The sequence below is a fragment of the Eumetopias jubatus genome, unplaced genomic scaffold (genome assembly GCF_037043125.1).
Source record: "Eumetopias jubatus isolate StellerSeaLion01/CBP00866 unplaced genomic scaffold, mEumJub1_p1.0 scaffold_4, whole genome shotgun sequence".
NCBI lineage: Eukaryota > Metazoa > Chordata > Mammalia > Carnivora > Otariidae > Eumetopias > Eumetopias jubatus.
The window spans coordinates 65,086,105-65,102,334 of NW_028274810.1; the positions used below are offsets into that span (position 1 = coordinate 65,086,105).

Here is a 16,230-nt window from a genome sequence, read left to right on the forward strand (position 1 = left end):
TGTCAGATACTGCAGTGGTTTGTGGGTGTATTAGCATTTAATCATCCCAATAGTCTTATGAGTTAAGTGCTATTAATATCCCCCACATCCCAGAGGGAGACACTGAGGCCCAGAGAGGTAAAGTACTTTGTTTATGAGTCACCCAGCTGCTAAGCAGCAGAGCTGGGATGTGAATCCTGCTTTGCAATACTCTAGACTAGGATTTCTCAACCTATTGACGTTTTGAGAAAATTCTTTATTGTGGTGGACAGTCCTGTGCATTATAGGATGTTTAGCAGCTTCTGTGGCCTCTACCCACTGGATGCCAGTAGTACCCATCTCCCAGTTGTGACAACAAAAATTGTCCCCAGATATTGCCAAATGTTCCCTGGCAAGCAAAATCACCCTTAATTAAAAACCACTTGTCTATACTCTAGAGTCCTAGACAATGTCTTTCCTCTGCAATGTGACCAAGCTAGGGAAGCTTCTTTCCCCACAAGAGTCAGTAAAGGAAATCACCTGCAGACAAGTACTACACTGATGATAATGCTGTTTCATATTTATTACAGCCCACTTCCACTTACAGAGTGCCTTCTCATACATTAGTTTATCTGAATATTCCAGGTGAGAGAATACATAGAAGTGTCTAGCACGGTGCCCAGTACTTATTAGGTATCATCTTGATTTTCTTTTATTGGCTAGATGATGGTTTCATGAGGTTAAGTGACAGTTCCAGGGTTACACAAGCTGGTAAGTGGGTATTGTCATTGGTCATGTCGATTAACCTGTTAACTATGGTTCTCAGCTTTTCTACTTTAATCCTGTCAAGAGTTTCTGCTTTCATTGGGTGGAACAAGGTAAATCAGAAGAGTTAGAATCTTTGTTTCCCGGAGTTGAAAGGATCTTAGAGGCTATTAGCTCATCTCCCTACTACATGGTGTTCAATCCAGGGAAGGGTTGCCAGATAAAATACAGGGTGGCTAGGTTAAAATTGAATTTCAGTACACAGCAAATACTTTTTTTAAAAGATTTAATTTATTGGGGTGCCTGGGTGGCTCAGTCATTAAGCGTCTGCCTTCGGCTCAGGTCATGATCCCAGGGTCCTGGGATCGAGCCCCGCATCAGGTTCCCTGTTCAGTGGGAAGCCTGCTTCTCCCTCTGCCTCTGCCTTTCCCCCTGCTTGTGCTCTCTCTCTCTCTCGCTGTCTCTCCTGCTCTCTGTCAAATAAATAAACTCTTTAAAAAATTTTATTTATTTGAGAGAGTGCAAAAGCAGGGGGAGTGGGAGAGGGAGAAGCAGGTTCCCCACTGAGCAGGGAGTCTGACTCGGGCCTCGATCCCAGGACCCCGAGATCATGACCTGAGCCAAAGACAGAAGCTTAACCGACTGAGCCACCCAGGCGCTCCAACAACAAATAATTTTTTAAAAGAAGTGTGCCCCATGTAAGCATCACTAGTACCAAAGACAATGGTGGCCCTGGCACTCCCTCCGGAGAATGATGAGCAGGGCTCGATTGGCCATGCGATCAGAGTGGAGCACTTATATTCTAAAGGGTTAGAGGAAGGGGTCTTCTGACTGGGCTTTCCCATCTCACCGAGATGGGTCACCCCTTCTGTGGGAGGAGCCTATCTGATGCAGGGGCTCAGACATTCCTTGGGACATTCAGAAACACAGATGACGACAATGAGGTCAGTCAGTTGACAAATGCCTTTTGAACACCCACTCTGAGCCAAGCATTTCTTACACTCAAAGAATACAAGAGGGATAAGGCAATACCAATATAACAATATCAAGGAAGGTGAGAAAATTTTTTACCTGTGCAATGGGAGGAAGGAGTAGAGAATACTGCAAGAAATGGAGGACGATGAGGTACAAGGATTTGGAATGACAGATTAAGGAACTGAGCATTTACTCCAAGAAGAGGAATGGAGGACACATTGAGGCAGAGAGATGATATGCTCACATTTGCTTTTTGGAACATCATTTAGCTTGTGATGTGAAGGATGAATTGGAGGAGGGAGTTGGAACCAAGTTGATGAGCTGGAAGGATGGTAAGTCTTGAGTTAGGTTAATGGTAGCAGAAAGAAGGAGAGGGGAGAGATTTGAAAGATGTTAAGATATGGGGCTTTTCTTTCCTGCCCCCCAACTATTGGGGCTATTTGTTCTCCCCTTCTTCTATGTTAATGAAACTCCCAATTTTCATCTGGGCACATGGCCACACAAATAAAAACTTTATTTCTCAGTGATCCTTGTCAGAGTGGCTATTTGGTTAAGTTCTTCTGACCCGTAACTTAAAAGTATAGGGTTGAGGGGTGCCTGGGTGGCTCAGTTGGTTGAGTGTCCGACTCTTGGTTTCAGCTCAGGTCATCATCTCGGGGTGGTGGGATCAAGCCCCATGTCAGGTTCTGTGCTCAGCAAAGAGTCTGCTTGAGATTCTCTCTCTCCCTCTCTCTGCCCCGTCTCTGCTCACACACTCTCGGTAAATAGCATAACATAACATAACATAACATAACATAACATAACATAACATAACATAGCATAATATAAATACATAAAATCTTTTTTTTTAAAAAAGGTATAGGGTTGAGGTGGCCAGCTGTCTTGGATTGTGCAGATGATGGCAATATCCTAAGGATGGCAGAGCCATTAACCTGGCTAAAGGTCCAACTTTACATAGGATAAAAATAAACTTTGACTTTATTTGAGGATGTGTTTACTTTGGCTTCCTATTATAGCTGCCAAATCTCCATCCTAACATAAAAAGGTAAAAGCCACAGGTGAGAGCTAAGATGTAGGGACTAAAGGAGATGCGGGGAAGAGAGGAAGCTGCAGAGGTTTTTGTTATACCCAAGGCAGTGTTTCTTTTTTGAAATGTACCCTTTTGACCACCTGCAGTGTAATCTCTTAGGGTGGAGTCCACTTGGTGATTTATAGGGACGTAGGCCTTGGCAATCCCCTCCCTCAACTGCCAGGCTGGCCCTGCTAGAACTGGGATCTGCCAGGTCCGCCTGCCTTCTGCAGGGGTCTCCATAGTGATCTAACCTCCAGGCAGCCAGCAGAACAGGCTGCTGCTTCTATTGGTAGTTCAGTGTCTGCCTCTGCCCCAGAGTTTATTTCTGGCCTTCAGATTTGAGACTGAAGACAGGCTCTGTCATGCTAAGTCAGATCACTGTCATTTTTTACCTGGATTACACAAGGCCCTGAATGATCTGGGCCGACTACCTCTCTCGCCCTTCACCTTATCACGTGGCTCCAGACAGCACTGGTACCATCCTATTGAGTATCTTCCTTCCTTAGGGCCTCCATCTACTTAGGAACTTCCCACTTCTTTCTCCTCTTTTTAAAAAATTTTTTATTTACTTTTTAAAAAGATTTTATTTATTTATTTGAGAGAGAGAGAGAGAGAACACAAGCAGGGGGAGTGGCAGGCAGAAGGAGAAGCAGACTGCCCGCTGAGCAAGGAACCTGATGTGGGACTCGATTCCAGGACCCTTAGATCATGACCTGAGCCAAAGGCAGATGCTTAACCAACTGAACCACCCAGGTGCCCCTCTTTCCCCTAACTCTTATTAAAATTTCAGCTCTTGGACACCTGGGTAGCTCAGTCATTTAAGCATCTGAGTTTGGCTCAGCAGGGAGTCTGCTTCTCCCTCTCCCTCTGCCCCACCCCACCTTGTGCACGCTCTCTCAATCAAATAAATAAATAAATAAAATCTTAAAAATAAATAAATAAAATAAAATTTCAGCTCTTGGCTTAAATGTCATTCCTCAGGGAGACCTCTGAACTCCAGGATAGCTCCAGTGTCAGCCTCCCTGTACTTCTTCCTGGTGCTTATCATAATTATGTAATAATTGCTGTAATTATTTGTTTAATGCATGTCTTTCCCACTAATGTTTGTCTTTCCCACTCTTCTCTAAGTGCCATGGCAGCTGAGGACACGCCTGTTTTGTTCACGGATTTATCCCTAGAACCTAGTACAGAACTTGACAAATAAACAGTGCTCAAGAAATATTTGTTGATGAATGAATGTCCCTTTCAACCATAACTTTCCAGGAAGCACCCTCATAGTCATACTCTCCACTCACCACACTCTAGCCCAGCTCAGAGAGGTAAATAAGCAATTAGAATGGACCTCCCTTTCTTGGAGGACCTGGGACCAGTTGATGAAGGAGAGGTCAGCCAAACACAAAGGCCTTTGTCATATCCACAGCCAGAAGTGACCCCTGTCCAAACTCCTACCTGGTGGTCTCTGGTTTGCTAATTTACTCTGAACTAATAGCAGATAGGTAAGGGATCAGTATAAGATTTAAGCAGATAACTAAAATATCGATTAATAATTAAGGCTTGGCAAATAGCTAAACTACTAAGTGCTGAGATAAAACCTGATAAATGAAGTATATTGCTTATAAATAAAGTGTTAGAAAATAACTAAACTGCTAGTAGAAAATAAAAGATTAACTACTCAAGTGTTAGGTGATTACCAAGGGATTAATTTAAACCTAAGTTGTTAGCAGATACTGGTTAGCCAATGACTAAGGTAACAGTTGATAAGGATTTAAAGTGAGATTTTTTTTTCCTAGGGAACTCTTGCACATTAGAGGGGACATGGGAGCAGCAGAATGCTGATAAAGCGTAGGAATGAAGGCCTACTTGGGACTGCAAAATCCTCAGCTGGACTAAATTTCTGGGGGAAACTGTTTGCTCATCTTTGGTTTCTAGGTAGATTCTAATCAGGGACAGCATGGAGCTGGTGCTCAAAATGCTTACTTTAGAATTATATATGCTGAAGGCCAGGTGCTGTGCTAAGGAGAAAAAGGAGAACAGTTGCTTAAATAATAGCACAGTGAATGAATGGTGTGTGAAAGGAAAGGCTTTGGGGGGGTTTGGCAAAGGCTGAGTGGAAGCGAGAGAGGTATGTCAGGGAGACATGATGAGTTTAGTTCTGGACATGTTGAACTGAAATGTCTGTAGACATGCCCACTAGGCAGGTGAATATGAGTCCACTATAGATACAAGGTAGAGATTTGAGTGTCAGTAGGATGTAGATGGTGGGATGCCTGGATGGCTCAGTTGGTTAAGTGCCTGACTCTTGATTTTGGTTCAGGTCATGATCTCAGGGTTAAGGGACTGAGCCCCATGACAGGCTCTGCGCTCAGCTTGGAATCTGCTTGAGATTCTCTCTCCCTTTGCCCCTCTCCTGGCTAGCTCCAAATAAATAAATAAATAAAATCTTTTTGTGGGAGAGGGAGAAGCAGGCTTCCCACCTAGTAGAGAGCCCGATGTGGGGCTCGATCCCAGGACCCTGGGATCATGACCCGAGCTGAAGGCAGACGCTTAACAACTGAGCCACCCAAGTACCCCAATAAATAAAATCTTTTTAAAAAATAGGGCACTGATGTTGGTCCAAACTATGAGGTACATTCAGATGGCTGCAGTAGAGCAGCACATGGAGTGAGAAGAAGGAAGAGACCAACAGGGAAGAAGAGGGCAGGAGGAAGAGACATCAACAGATATGAGAAGGAAGCAGCACTCAAAGAGAAAGGGGTAAAACCAAGAAAGATAGTAGAATGAAAGGGAAGAGAATGTGTCAGGGAGAAGAGTGCAGTCAGCAATGTCAGATGTGGCTGAGAGGTCAAGCAGGATAGGTCAGAGAGATGTCCATTGAGAATGTGGTTCTGAGGTATCCATCACGAACATTCCTATGATTGCTGCATTTCATTGTATGTATGTGTGTGCACAGCATATGCAGAGCTGGAACCTGGAGCAGGGTGTGTAAGGGCGGGCTGGAGGCCACCATAGTGGGGCTTGTGGTCTGCTCACAGAGAGCCTTCATTTACTCTGGGTAGCTTTTGAGAGGGACCATTAAGGGACACTGCCAAGAACTAAGCACAGTCCTTTCATTGTCCAGTGGGAAAATGGAAGACAGCAGAGAGGCAACAGTTTGCTCAGTCTGAGTCAGGGGCACAGCCAGGACTTAAATCTGAGTCTCCCTTCTAGAAGAGTGACCTTGGGAGGAGTGGACATGAAATTCTTATTAGCTAATGAATTATCAGTGATTTTGCCCATCATCTCAGTTTTTAGCAGCCTCTTTTTATATTTCTATAAAAGTGAAATACATATTTTACATACAAAATTCAAACATTACAGAAATACTTAACAAAGACCGTGAAGGTCTCCTGTTATCCTCTCTTTCCCCTGACTCCCTCATTGACAACCACCATTAATACTTTGGTCTAGGGGTACCTGGGTGGCTCAACTGGTTAAGCATTAATGACCTCAGGGTCTTGGGATTGAGCCCTACATTAGCCCCACATCAGGCTCCGCACTCAGGGAGCAGGGGGTCTACCTGTCCCTCTGCCCCTCCCCACTCATACTTCCTCTCTCAGATAAATAAATAAAATCTTAAAAAAAGTTTGGTCTACATTCCTCTCTCTCCCTCTCACTTAATATTGGAAAATTTTGATAAAAATATTATACTTCTTTATACTGGATTTTTTAAAAAAAATTTTTATTTTTAAGTAATCTCTACACCCAACATGGGGTTCGAACTTACAACCCCAAGATCAAAAGTCACATGCTGTACAGACTGAGCAGCCAGGCACCCCTAGACCAGATTTTTGTGTGTGTGCATGTATTCATTCTGTTTTACAAGTTGCCCTTTTTTCACTTTTGGACAACTTTTTCTATGGTAGCATATAGAAATTCTAGTTCATTCGTTTTGGGGCCCCTGGCTGGCTCAGTCAGTAGACCGTGTGACTCTTAGTCTCAGGGTTGTGAGTTCAAGCCCCACGTTGGGTGTAGAGATTACTTAAAAATAAAATATTTTAAAAAATCTAATTCATTCATTTTAATTTTTTTTTATTTAAAAAAAATGTTAAGTAATCTCTACACCCAACGTGGGGCTCAAACTCAACCCTGAGACCAAGAGTCTCATGGTCTACTGACTGAGCCAGTCAGGTGCCCCTAATTCATTTTTTTTAATAACTGTATTAGTATACCATTTGGATTTGTACCACAATTCATTATCAGACCATATTGATGGATACAGGGTTGCATCCAATTTTCACTATTATGAACAATGTACCTACATATTATTGTACATATATATTTGCACAGTTTGGGAGACTTCTAGGATGAGAAATGATGGATCAAAGGACATGAACATTTAGTTTTGTTTTTTTTATTTATTTTTTTGAAGATTTTATTTATTTGAGAGAGAGAGAGAATGAGAGACAGAAAGCACTAGAGGGAGGAGGGTCAGAGGGAGAAGCAGACTCCCCGCTGAGCAGGGAGCCCGATGCGGGACTGGATCCCGGGACTCCAGGATCATGACCTGAGCCGAAGGCAGTCGCTTAACCAACTGAGCCACTCAGGGGCCCGAACATTTAGTTTTAAAAGATACTGCCAAATCACCCTCTAAAAACTTGTGCCAGTTCATTGTCCCACCAACAGTTACTATGAATGCCCATTTCCTCACATCCTTACCAACTATGGGTATTATCATTTAAAAAAATCTTTCCAGGGACACCTGGGTGGCTCATTGGGTTAAGCGTCTGCCTTCAGCTCAGGTCCCACATCACGCTCCTTGCTCAGTGGGGAGCCTGCTTCTCCCTCTGCCTGCCGCTCCCCCTGCTTGTGCACTCTCTCTCTCTCAAATAAATAAATAAAATCTTAAAAAAAAAATCTTTCCAACTTTAATGAGGCTGAATATCTTCTCATATCCTTATTATCCATCTACATTATCCTATGAATTATCTATTCATATCCTTTGCCTATTTGTTTTTTGTTTTTTTTTATAAGTTCTGTTTGGCTCCTTTTTAAAAATTTATTTCTTTATTTTTTTAAAGATTTTTATTTATTTATTTGACAGAGAGAGACACAGAGAGACAGGGAACACAAGCGGGGGTAGTGGGAGAGAGAGAAGCAGGCTTCCCACCGAGCAGGGAGCCCGATGCGGGGCTCGATCCCAGGACCCTGGGATCATGACCTGAGCCGAAGGCAGACGCTTCACGACTGAGCCACCCAGGTGCCCCTCGTTTGCCTATTTGTTATTACAGTGTACTTTTGGTCAGTAAATTGCTATTGGGCAATAATGATTGGCTTGATAAAAAAATTAGGAAGTCTTTGTACCAAATTGCTAACAGTATTTATTTACCTCCAGGGAGTGAGATATAGAAAATAAGGGGGATATCTTCATTTTTATTTTATATCATCCTGTATTATTTTACAATCTATTTGCATTACTTTTGTAATTTAAAAAAATAATACAGAGGACAACAATTACAACAACAAATAAATCTTTGGCCTGGATTCTCAATGGCTGGAAATTCATGTTGGGCACAAGTTTTTATTGATTACAAGTTATTTTTTGGTTTATATGCAAAAAAAAAAAACAAACCCCAAAAAAACAAAACCATTTACTGAATGCCTCCTAGTGAGCTGGCACTGCACTAGGCACTTTTCATAGAGCTTTCATCCTCATCCTCACAACAGCCCTGTGAGGTAGGAATTGGTCCCATTTTACAGAGTTCTTAGTAGGCAGGAGATTATTGTTTGATATACTTCTATTTGCCACATGCTTTCATGGGCTAGAGGTTCTTACTGGCTGGTGATTCATTGGTCAAGAGCTATCATTGGCCAGGAGTTCCTATAGGTTGTTCTAAAACTCAAACAATCAAAATACTAGAAATTTTCCCCCATAGGAGTGATAGGGTAGGTGGGATAAAAATGGAGGAAAGAGAGTCCATAGGCCCTCCCTCCAAGCACCATTGAGCACCACTGAGTTTGCTTTGGTCACCCATTCAAGGTGGAGGATGGGGGGTTGGGATGGGACAGTGGGAGAGGAGAGAAAGTGGTTATAAGTCTTCTCGCTTCTTCAGGATGAGTTTCCTCACGAGTGCTGTGATCTGGGGCCTGATCTCTTCCACCGACACAGTTGGGTCCCAAGCCCCTACTACCTTTCCATCTGGGGCCACTAGGTACTTCCAGAAGTTCCAGGTGGGCTCCTTCCCAGAAGTCTCTAGAGAAAAAGGAAGAAGGAGAGCAAAGTGTGCTTCCCTGTGTCCCCTCTCCTGGAATTCCACTACCAGTGTCCATCCTTCCCTTGAAGCAGTGGTTCTATTAGTTAGAATTAACTAGAGAACTTTCAAAAAAATCCTGATGCCCATGGGGCACCTGGGTGGCTCAGTCAGTTAAGCGTCTGCCTTCAGCTCAGGTCATGATCTCGGGGTCCTGGGATCAAGCCCCAAATTGGGCTCCCTGCGCAGCGGGGAGTCTGCTTCTCCCTCTCTCTCTCTGCCCCTCCCCCCACCTGTGCATGCACTCTTTCTCGTTGTCTCTCTCTCTCTTTTTTTTAAAGATTTTATTTATTTATTTGAGAGAGAGAGAATGAGAGATAGAGAGCACCAGAGGGAAGAGGGTCAGAGGGAGAAGCAGACTCCCTGCTAAGCAGGGAGCCCAATGTGGAACTCGATCCTGGGACTCCAGGATCATAACCTGAGCCGAAGGCAGTCGCTTAACCAACTGAGCCACCCAGGCGCCCTGTCTCTTTCAAATAAATAAATAAAATCTTTAAAACAAAACAAAATAAAATAAAATCCTGATGTCCAGTCCACCCGCCAGTCTACTTAAATCAGAATCTCTGGTGTTAAGATTCAGGCGTCAGTATTATTTAAAAGCTCTCCAGGAGATGCCACTATGGCCGCAAGGTTGAGAACTACTGCTGTAGGATTCTGTGAAATGCTTGATAAAGCAGTATCAGGTCCTCCTTTCTTAATGATCTCAAACTTCCGAATAATCTACACCTTATTCTCAAATGCAATCTTAATGGTTTCCAAATGTTAGTCTGTGGACTGGTTGCATCTGAATCATGGTGGTGGTGGTATGGTGGGGGTGGTTAAAATAAACAGATTCTTGGGCCCTGATTCAGTAGGTCTCAGTCTAAACCACTTTTAAGAGCCCCCCAGTTGCTTCTAAAACAGTGTTAGGTTTGATCTATAACTATGGGAACTGGAAAGGTACTAATAAAAACACATGGAGAAAAAAAGCAAGTATTAGGATTGACCCATAGAGCAAAATTCAAGTCAGCCTCAGTAAGGGATCTTCTGTTTGCTACAGTGTTGTTTTTCATTTACTCCTCCAGGTGAATGCGGGGGTGGTGGTGAGGGATATGAAGGCAGTCAGAAGCATAGAATAGAAGGCAAAAATGGAGCCCCCAATGGAAGAGAAAGGCCCAAGGGAGGAAACAGGGCCATACTAACAAGCTTGGCCCATGACCCCATCTTGTGGTTCTTAGGCTCCTGGGGGTGCAGAAGGGATCTATTTCTGAAATATTAATATCTGGTATTTTTGGCTCTGAAGGTTTCCCTCTCATGGTCTACAAACTTGGCCCCTAACTTAGGACAGGAGCTACCTGTCAGCCATCTCGGTCAGCCTTCTCCAGGCATGTGGCATCCCGTCTGTGCCTTGGTTTCCCTATCCTAAGTCCATAATTCACATTGACTAAATCTGAGGGCCCAGTCTCTTTTTTTTTTTAAAGATTTTATTTATTTATTTGAGAGAGAGAGAGCACATGAGAGGGGGGAGGGTCAGAGGGAGAAGCAGTCTCCCTGCTGAGCAGGGAGCCTGATGCAGGACTCGATCCAGGGACTACAGGATCATGACCTGAGCCGAAGGCAGTCGCTTAACCAACTGAGCCACCCAGGCGCCCACCCAGTCTCCTTTTAAGAAACCCTGCGTATGAAAACAGGATCCCAGAGAAGTCTGCAAGAGTAACTCTGAGGGAGAACCTCAAGGCAGCGCGGCAGGGTGGGGGTTAGTAATATTCTCGGGCAGGAATACATCTCAGCTCATCCTCAAAGATTAGTGCTGGAACAGACCAGGAGCCTACATGCAGGGATCTGGAAGGGGCCCCAGGTCACCCAGCCAGCCAGTGGCTTCTGCCTGCCCCAGGGAGCCATGACCTCAGTCAGCTATGGGAAGATGAGGGAAAGGATCAGGACTCACGGATCAGGTACTTGAAGGCAGGGTGGGCACCAGTGCCTGTGACTGCGACCTTGCTAAACATGGGAAAAGAAACACTGTAGGTGCGGCGGGCAAAGCTCTCGATCTCCTTGTTGGTATCAGGCTCCTGCTGGCCGAACTGGTTGCAGGGGAAGGCAAGCACATTGAAGTGGTGGGGCCCCAGGTCCCGTTGCAGCTGCTGCAAGGCTCGGTAGTGCTGGTCCGTGAAGCCGCACTCGCTAGCCACATTCACCACCAGGGACACCTGGTTGGCAAAAACAAAACCCAGACACATACACAACCCAGTGATGAGTCATGCACTTGTACATGACCTGACATGCCCACACGGTGACCACCCCCAACAATTAATGCTTTCTCATGTATACAAGGGCACAATGTATACATACATAAGCGTGCAACCCTCTCACAGATACATGAACACATGCATGCAGGCACTAATGAAATCAAACATGCAGGGGCTACAGATTATGTGTGCATACACATCCATGAACATTAATGAGAATAGGAATACAATATCTATAAATGGGGATGCATATGCCCCAAGATACAAAAATACATCAGCACACATCACACATGCCCACAAACACACACAACACATAGAGAGAGAGGTGCACACGCTGGTGAGCTCACATCACGAGGTAATGTAGGGGAGTAGAAAGGCAGATCTGGGTTCAATTTCTGGCTCAGTCAACTGGCACTCATCACTTTACATGGTCTCCCTTGTAATAAACCCACTGTGAACCCACTGAAGGCAGGAGCTATGTCTGCTTCACGCCTGGGCTTGACATATGGAAAAAAAAGCAGAAAGTGTGTGCTCAATGAGTAAGTTAATGTGCACACGTTACACAGTCATCTGCACGGGTATATAGACAGACATGGGTTTTCTTCATAAAAGGACCCCACGGCAATCCATCCCATTTTGCCCCTCTCCCTCCAGCACACAAATATCACTTTCTTGAGTCACTAGACTAATCCTTAAATTTATTATCACCTTATAATAAATACATTTATTTATAGCCTTTAGGTGATATATACAAAGCTGGCTGATGGAACTCAATTATAATACTGCAATTAGAACTTTGGCACCAAGGCTGTTTTTAGCTTCTAGTTATACATTGTTAAAGAATTCTTAAATCTTACCCTGTGTCTGGGCAGCTGAGCCCCACCCCCTTGGCCACTTTTTTGGAAGAGCAGGGATTATACTAGCTGGCTCCGTAAAGAGGGCTACCTCCCAGAGGCAGCCTGGCACTGGACATGCACAGGCACAAACTGCTCAGGCTACACAGGGTTTCTTAACCTCAGCACTATGGACATTCTGGGCCAGATAATTCTTTATTATGCAGGGGCTGTCCTATTCATTGTAGGGAGTTTAGCATCATCCCTGGCCTCTACCCACTAGATGTCTAGTTTTGACAGTCAAAAATGTCTCCAAACATTGCTGTATGTCTCCTAGAGTAGTTGAGAACTACTTGGCTAGATGATGAGAACTGTTGAGTTACAACTCCCCTACCTGCCTCCACCAGATAAGAAAGGACCCATCCTATGGGGCCACAGGCCATTAGGACAGCCTCCCTCATTTGTGTCAGCATGTCATATTCTGCCTGTGGTGGTAAGAAACTAGGACCCTTAGCTCCCTTCCCTAGTTAGTGGTCTTCCTCTTCTCTGCTGGATCCCTGGGCAATGAGAACATTAAAGATTGCTTATTTTTAACCTACATCTTGTGCGTCTGCCCACTCTTTTGGAAGGAGGGAAATTCTGCTTCTAGTTCCATACCTGAAACCAAAAAGTTTATCCTTAAAGTGACCAAAACAAGGATAGACAGACACACCCAAATACAGTTAATTTACATATATATATAATCAAACATAGATATAGACTCAGGTGTGTGCATAGAAGTAAACAAACCATTTGCACACATGATACACTCAGGCCCACATGTACGTAAGCTCACACCCTAGACAAGCACATTCGCAGGTGGTCACCTATTCACCCATACTCAACACTGGTCTAAATGACAGCCTTCCCATATAGCCTGAGGGCACAAACCATACAATCTTGCTCATGGCTTTGTCTCCAGGGTTGGACCCAGTGCCACACAGGTACTGGGAGCCAGTAAACCTTTTTCAATTTTTTAAAAAAGACTGTGGTAAAATACACATAATGAGCCAGTAATTATTTACAAGTGAATGAATGACTCTACTGTCTAAATGGTAGATCCATCTTGGGTTAACTCACAGAATCCTTTACAGCTTCCCTGGACTGACTATTCCTGGTTTCCGTTTAAACCTGGCAGTTAAGGGCTTGGGCTTTGGAGCTGGACTGCCTGGGTTCAAATTCTGACTCTATCTCTTAGTAGGTATGTGACTCTGTTTTCTTTGTTTGTTTCAATTTCTTTCGGCTTGATTTCTTGGCTTCTCACTCCTATGCTTTTAAGGATTTACCAATGACCTAGAGTATTAAAACACTCAGAATTCTGAGATCACTTCTCTGGGTCATTTTTCTCCAAGATTTCTCTTCCTCACATTCTGAGTGTCTCATTACTTCTGAAAATAAATAGACTTTGTTTTATTTATGTCTTAGCACTTAGTACCACTGTACTAGGAATTACCTTGTTCATTTCTCTGTTCCTGTTTATTGTCTCTCTCTTTTCCATTTCATATAAGCTCTGGTAAAGTGGAAACTTAGTCTGTTTTGTTCACCACTGTATCCCAAGGACCGGCCTAGTACTTAGCATAGAGTAGGTGCTCAATAATAATGAATGAATGAATAGCAGAGCTGGTCAAGTGCTAACCTGGGGCTCTCTGTCAAGCTGCACTAGAAGGAAGGAAAGACCTGACTGGGAATGGGCCCTACTCTTACAGGCTCTTTGTCCTCAGTCCTGGATGAATTTCTTGCTGGGGCCCACCAAACACAGGTATAGAGCATGCTACCAAGTGCTTCTGATGTAGGAAAATATTGAGGTTCGGTGCTGACAGCCAAGAAAGAATTCTTGAGATGTCTTTGGTGCACAAAGGTACTTTTATTCAAGCAGGAGGACAGGACCCATGGGCAGAAAGCTGCTCTGGGGTCACGAGAAGTGGCTGATTATATACTTTCCAGTTGAGAGGGGGTTAGGGATAGCCCAAGCCTCCAGGGTAATTTGGAAACAAGGTTTCCAGGATCCCGAGGGGCTAGCCATTGTTGGGAAAAGGTCATTTATTACTGTTCAGTAAAAATTCAGTCATGAGACCCTTCAGATGTGTATCAGTGGGTCATTGGCTTGGAGGATGATTGCTAACATCTATCTTGGAGGGTAGAGATACAGGAAGTTTCCAAAGAAATTTTTATATGTTCAAGTAGATTCACAGGCTCCTGCGGGGTCAGGCTAAGATTGCCTTTTGTCCTTAGCAAAGTGTCAGCATCGAGGCAAGCTGAACTCCTAGAAAAAGGTCACTCTACCTGTTTCAAGACTTGTCGATGGGCTGTAGGCAGTAAGGAAATTTAATTTTTTCTTTTGCCTTTGTTTCCCACATCCCTCCCACACTGTCATCTCATTTGAAATTCACAACACCTTGAGGGACAATCCAGACAAGGAATATTGCCCCCAGGACCCCCAGTGTAACTGGGCACTGTAAGGCTGAGAAAGTGCTTTCTTCACGAAAGACTTCCTCCCAGGAGAAGAATGCTGATAGCCATTTTTGTGTGGTCCTTCCAAATCTGGATGCCGTACCTATGTGTCCTTTACCAACTCCCCACCTTTCCCACACCAAGGCCCTACCTAGGTTCATCTTTTTTTCTTTTTGTCTCAGGTCCATCTTGAGAAATGGACTTTGAGCGCTCTTCATTACACACAGGGCGGTATCTAGGCCTCTGAATATAGTGTTCAAGGCCCCTCGGGCTGTCCCTACTCACTTCAGCCTCATCTTCTACCACTAAGCCTCATGCTTTAAACTCCTGCAAGCAGAATGCTTGAAGCCCCCACATCCCTCCTCCATCCTTCTTGCTGTTTGCTTCTGATCTTTGGTATGAACAGTTCTTTGCCTGGAATGCTCTTCTTGGTCTTGCCAAAACTCACTCTTGTTTCAAAGACTCACCCAGGCACATTTTCTCTCTGAGTCCTCTCTGAGCTGAGATTCCTTCTTGATAAGGAGACAGCAGTTAGCCTGGGTGACTCTTACAGCTCAGCCCCAGCTGCCATCTTAGGAGTTTGCCTAGAGAAGCCCACAGATGGATGGGTGATTCTCCTCCAGGCTCTGTGCTTTCTAGAGCTGTGTGACCCTATGCAAATACCTTCCTTTTCTCTAGTGTCCCATCTAAAGGAAGATCTGTGTACGGTCCCCGTGCATCTGAACTGATAACTCCCCCTGCACTGCACATGCATTTTCACAATGCTCACATTGAACTCAATCATCAGCAACAATCCCAGCTCCCGGACGCGGAAACTAGGGGTGGGAGAGACAAAGGCGGCAGGACGCTAGGGCTTCTTTCCGACCCGTGCGTGACAAAGGCTGGGCCGAGGCGAGCAGCCTCTGGGAGAGGTCAGGACTCCAAAGCGCAAAGTCGCTGGGAGGGAAATCGGCGTCGGCTGGGGGAGTCTCGGGTTTCACGGCGCGCCGGGGCCCTGCCACGTCGTCGCGGGACAGACCCAGCGCAGGATCTGGGGGCGCCGCACCCCGTGGGAAATGCCTGGGATGGTGGGAGCCAGGGCAGGGCTGCGGAGCCCCGTCGGAGCCACACCCGCAGGGTCGCGGGCCGCAGGGTTCGAGCACCAGGCCCTGTCGGGGCGGCGCTGAGGCCCCGCGGGCGGACACTCACCGAGCCGCGGTACTTCTCCAGTGACACCAACTTGCCCCGGATGTTGACCGCCTTGAAGTCGTAGAAGTCCTGCTCCCGCTGCGCGCAGGCCGCGGCCGACAGGAGCAGCCACGCCGCCACCACTGCAGCCACCATGACTGGCTCCCGAGCTGGCGGCGCTGCGAGGGCAAAATCGAGGCGGGGGGATCCAGCGTGGGGGGCGGGCGGAGGCGGCTCCGGCGCCGGGCGGCTGGGGCGGCTGGACGCGCCCCCTCGCCTTCTGCCCCGCTGGCGCTGGAGCACCGGGCTCTGGACCTCAGTCTCCCCGGCTGCACAGCGGGAGTGTCCGACTGCGCGCCGGTTCCCCGACCCCAGAGTCATGGTTTGGGGATTCTGACCAGAGACCATTCCGAGCAGTTGCAGTGAGGCTCCGTCTCGTTGCAGGATGCGGCGAC

The 16,230-nt window shown here is 45.6% G+C and overlaps 1 protein-coding gene across 1 annotated transcript; it reads right to left on the minus strand.

Annotated features, from left to right (window-relative positions):
* Positions 1-8,503: 8,503 nt before the first annotated feature.
* On the minus strand, positions 8,504-15,946 carry GPX7 (glutathione peroxidase 7). The gene is made up of 3 exons (XM_028106781.2): positions 15,797-15,946; positions 10,985-11,246; positions 8,504-8,999 (listed from the first exon to the last, which is right to left on the minus strand). The coding sequence occupies exons 1-3, from the start codon at positions 15,929-15,931 to the stop codon at positions 8,836-8,838; spliced, it is 561 nt and encodes a 186-aa protein (XP_027962582.2). The 5' UTR covers positions 15,932-15,946; the 3' UTR covers positions 8,504-8,835.
* Between the last annotated feature and the right edge of the window lie 284 nt (positions 15,947-16,230).

What these genes read in the sequence shown, in the direction of transcription:
- GPX7 (XM_028106781.2), bottom strand. Translation starts at nt 15,931, where the DNA reads ATGGTGGCTGCAGTGGTGGCGGCGTGGCTGCTCCTGTCGGCCGCGGCC. An exon ending in TGGAGAAGTACCGCGGCTCG is followed by an intron (nt 11,247 to 15,796) that starts GTGAGTGTCCGC and finishes TTTGCCAACCAG; the next exon opens with GTGTCCCTGGTGGTGAATGT. An exon ending in TGCCTTCAAGTACCTGATCC is followed by an intron (nt 9,000 to 10,984) that starts GTGAGTCCTGAT and finishes CTTTTTCTCTAG; the next exon opens with AGACTTCTGGGAAGGAGCCC.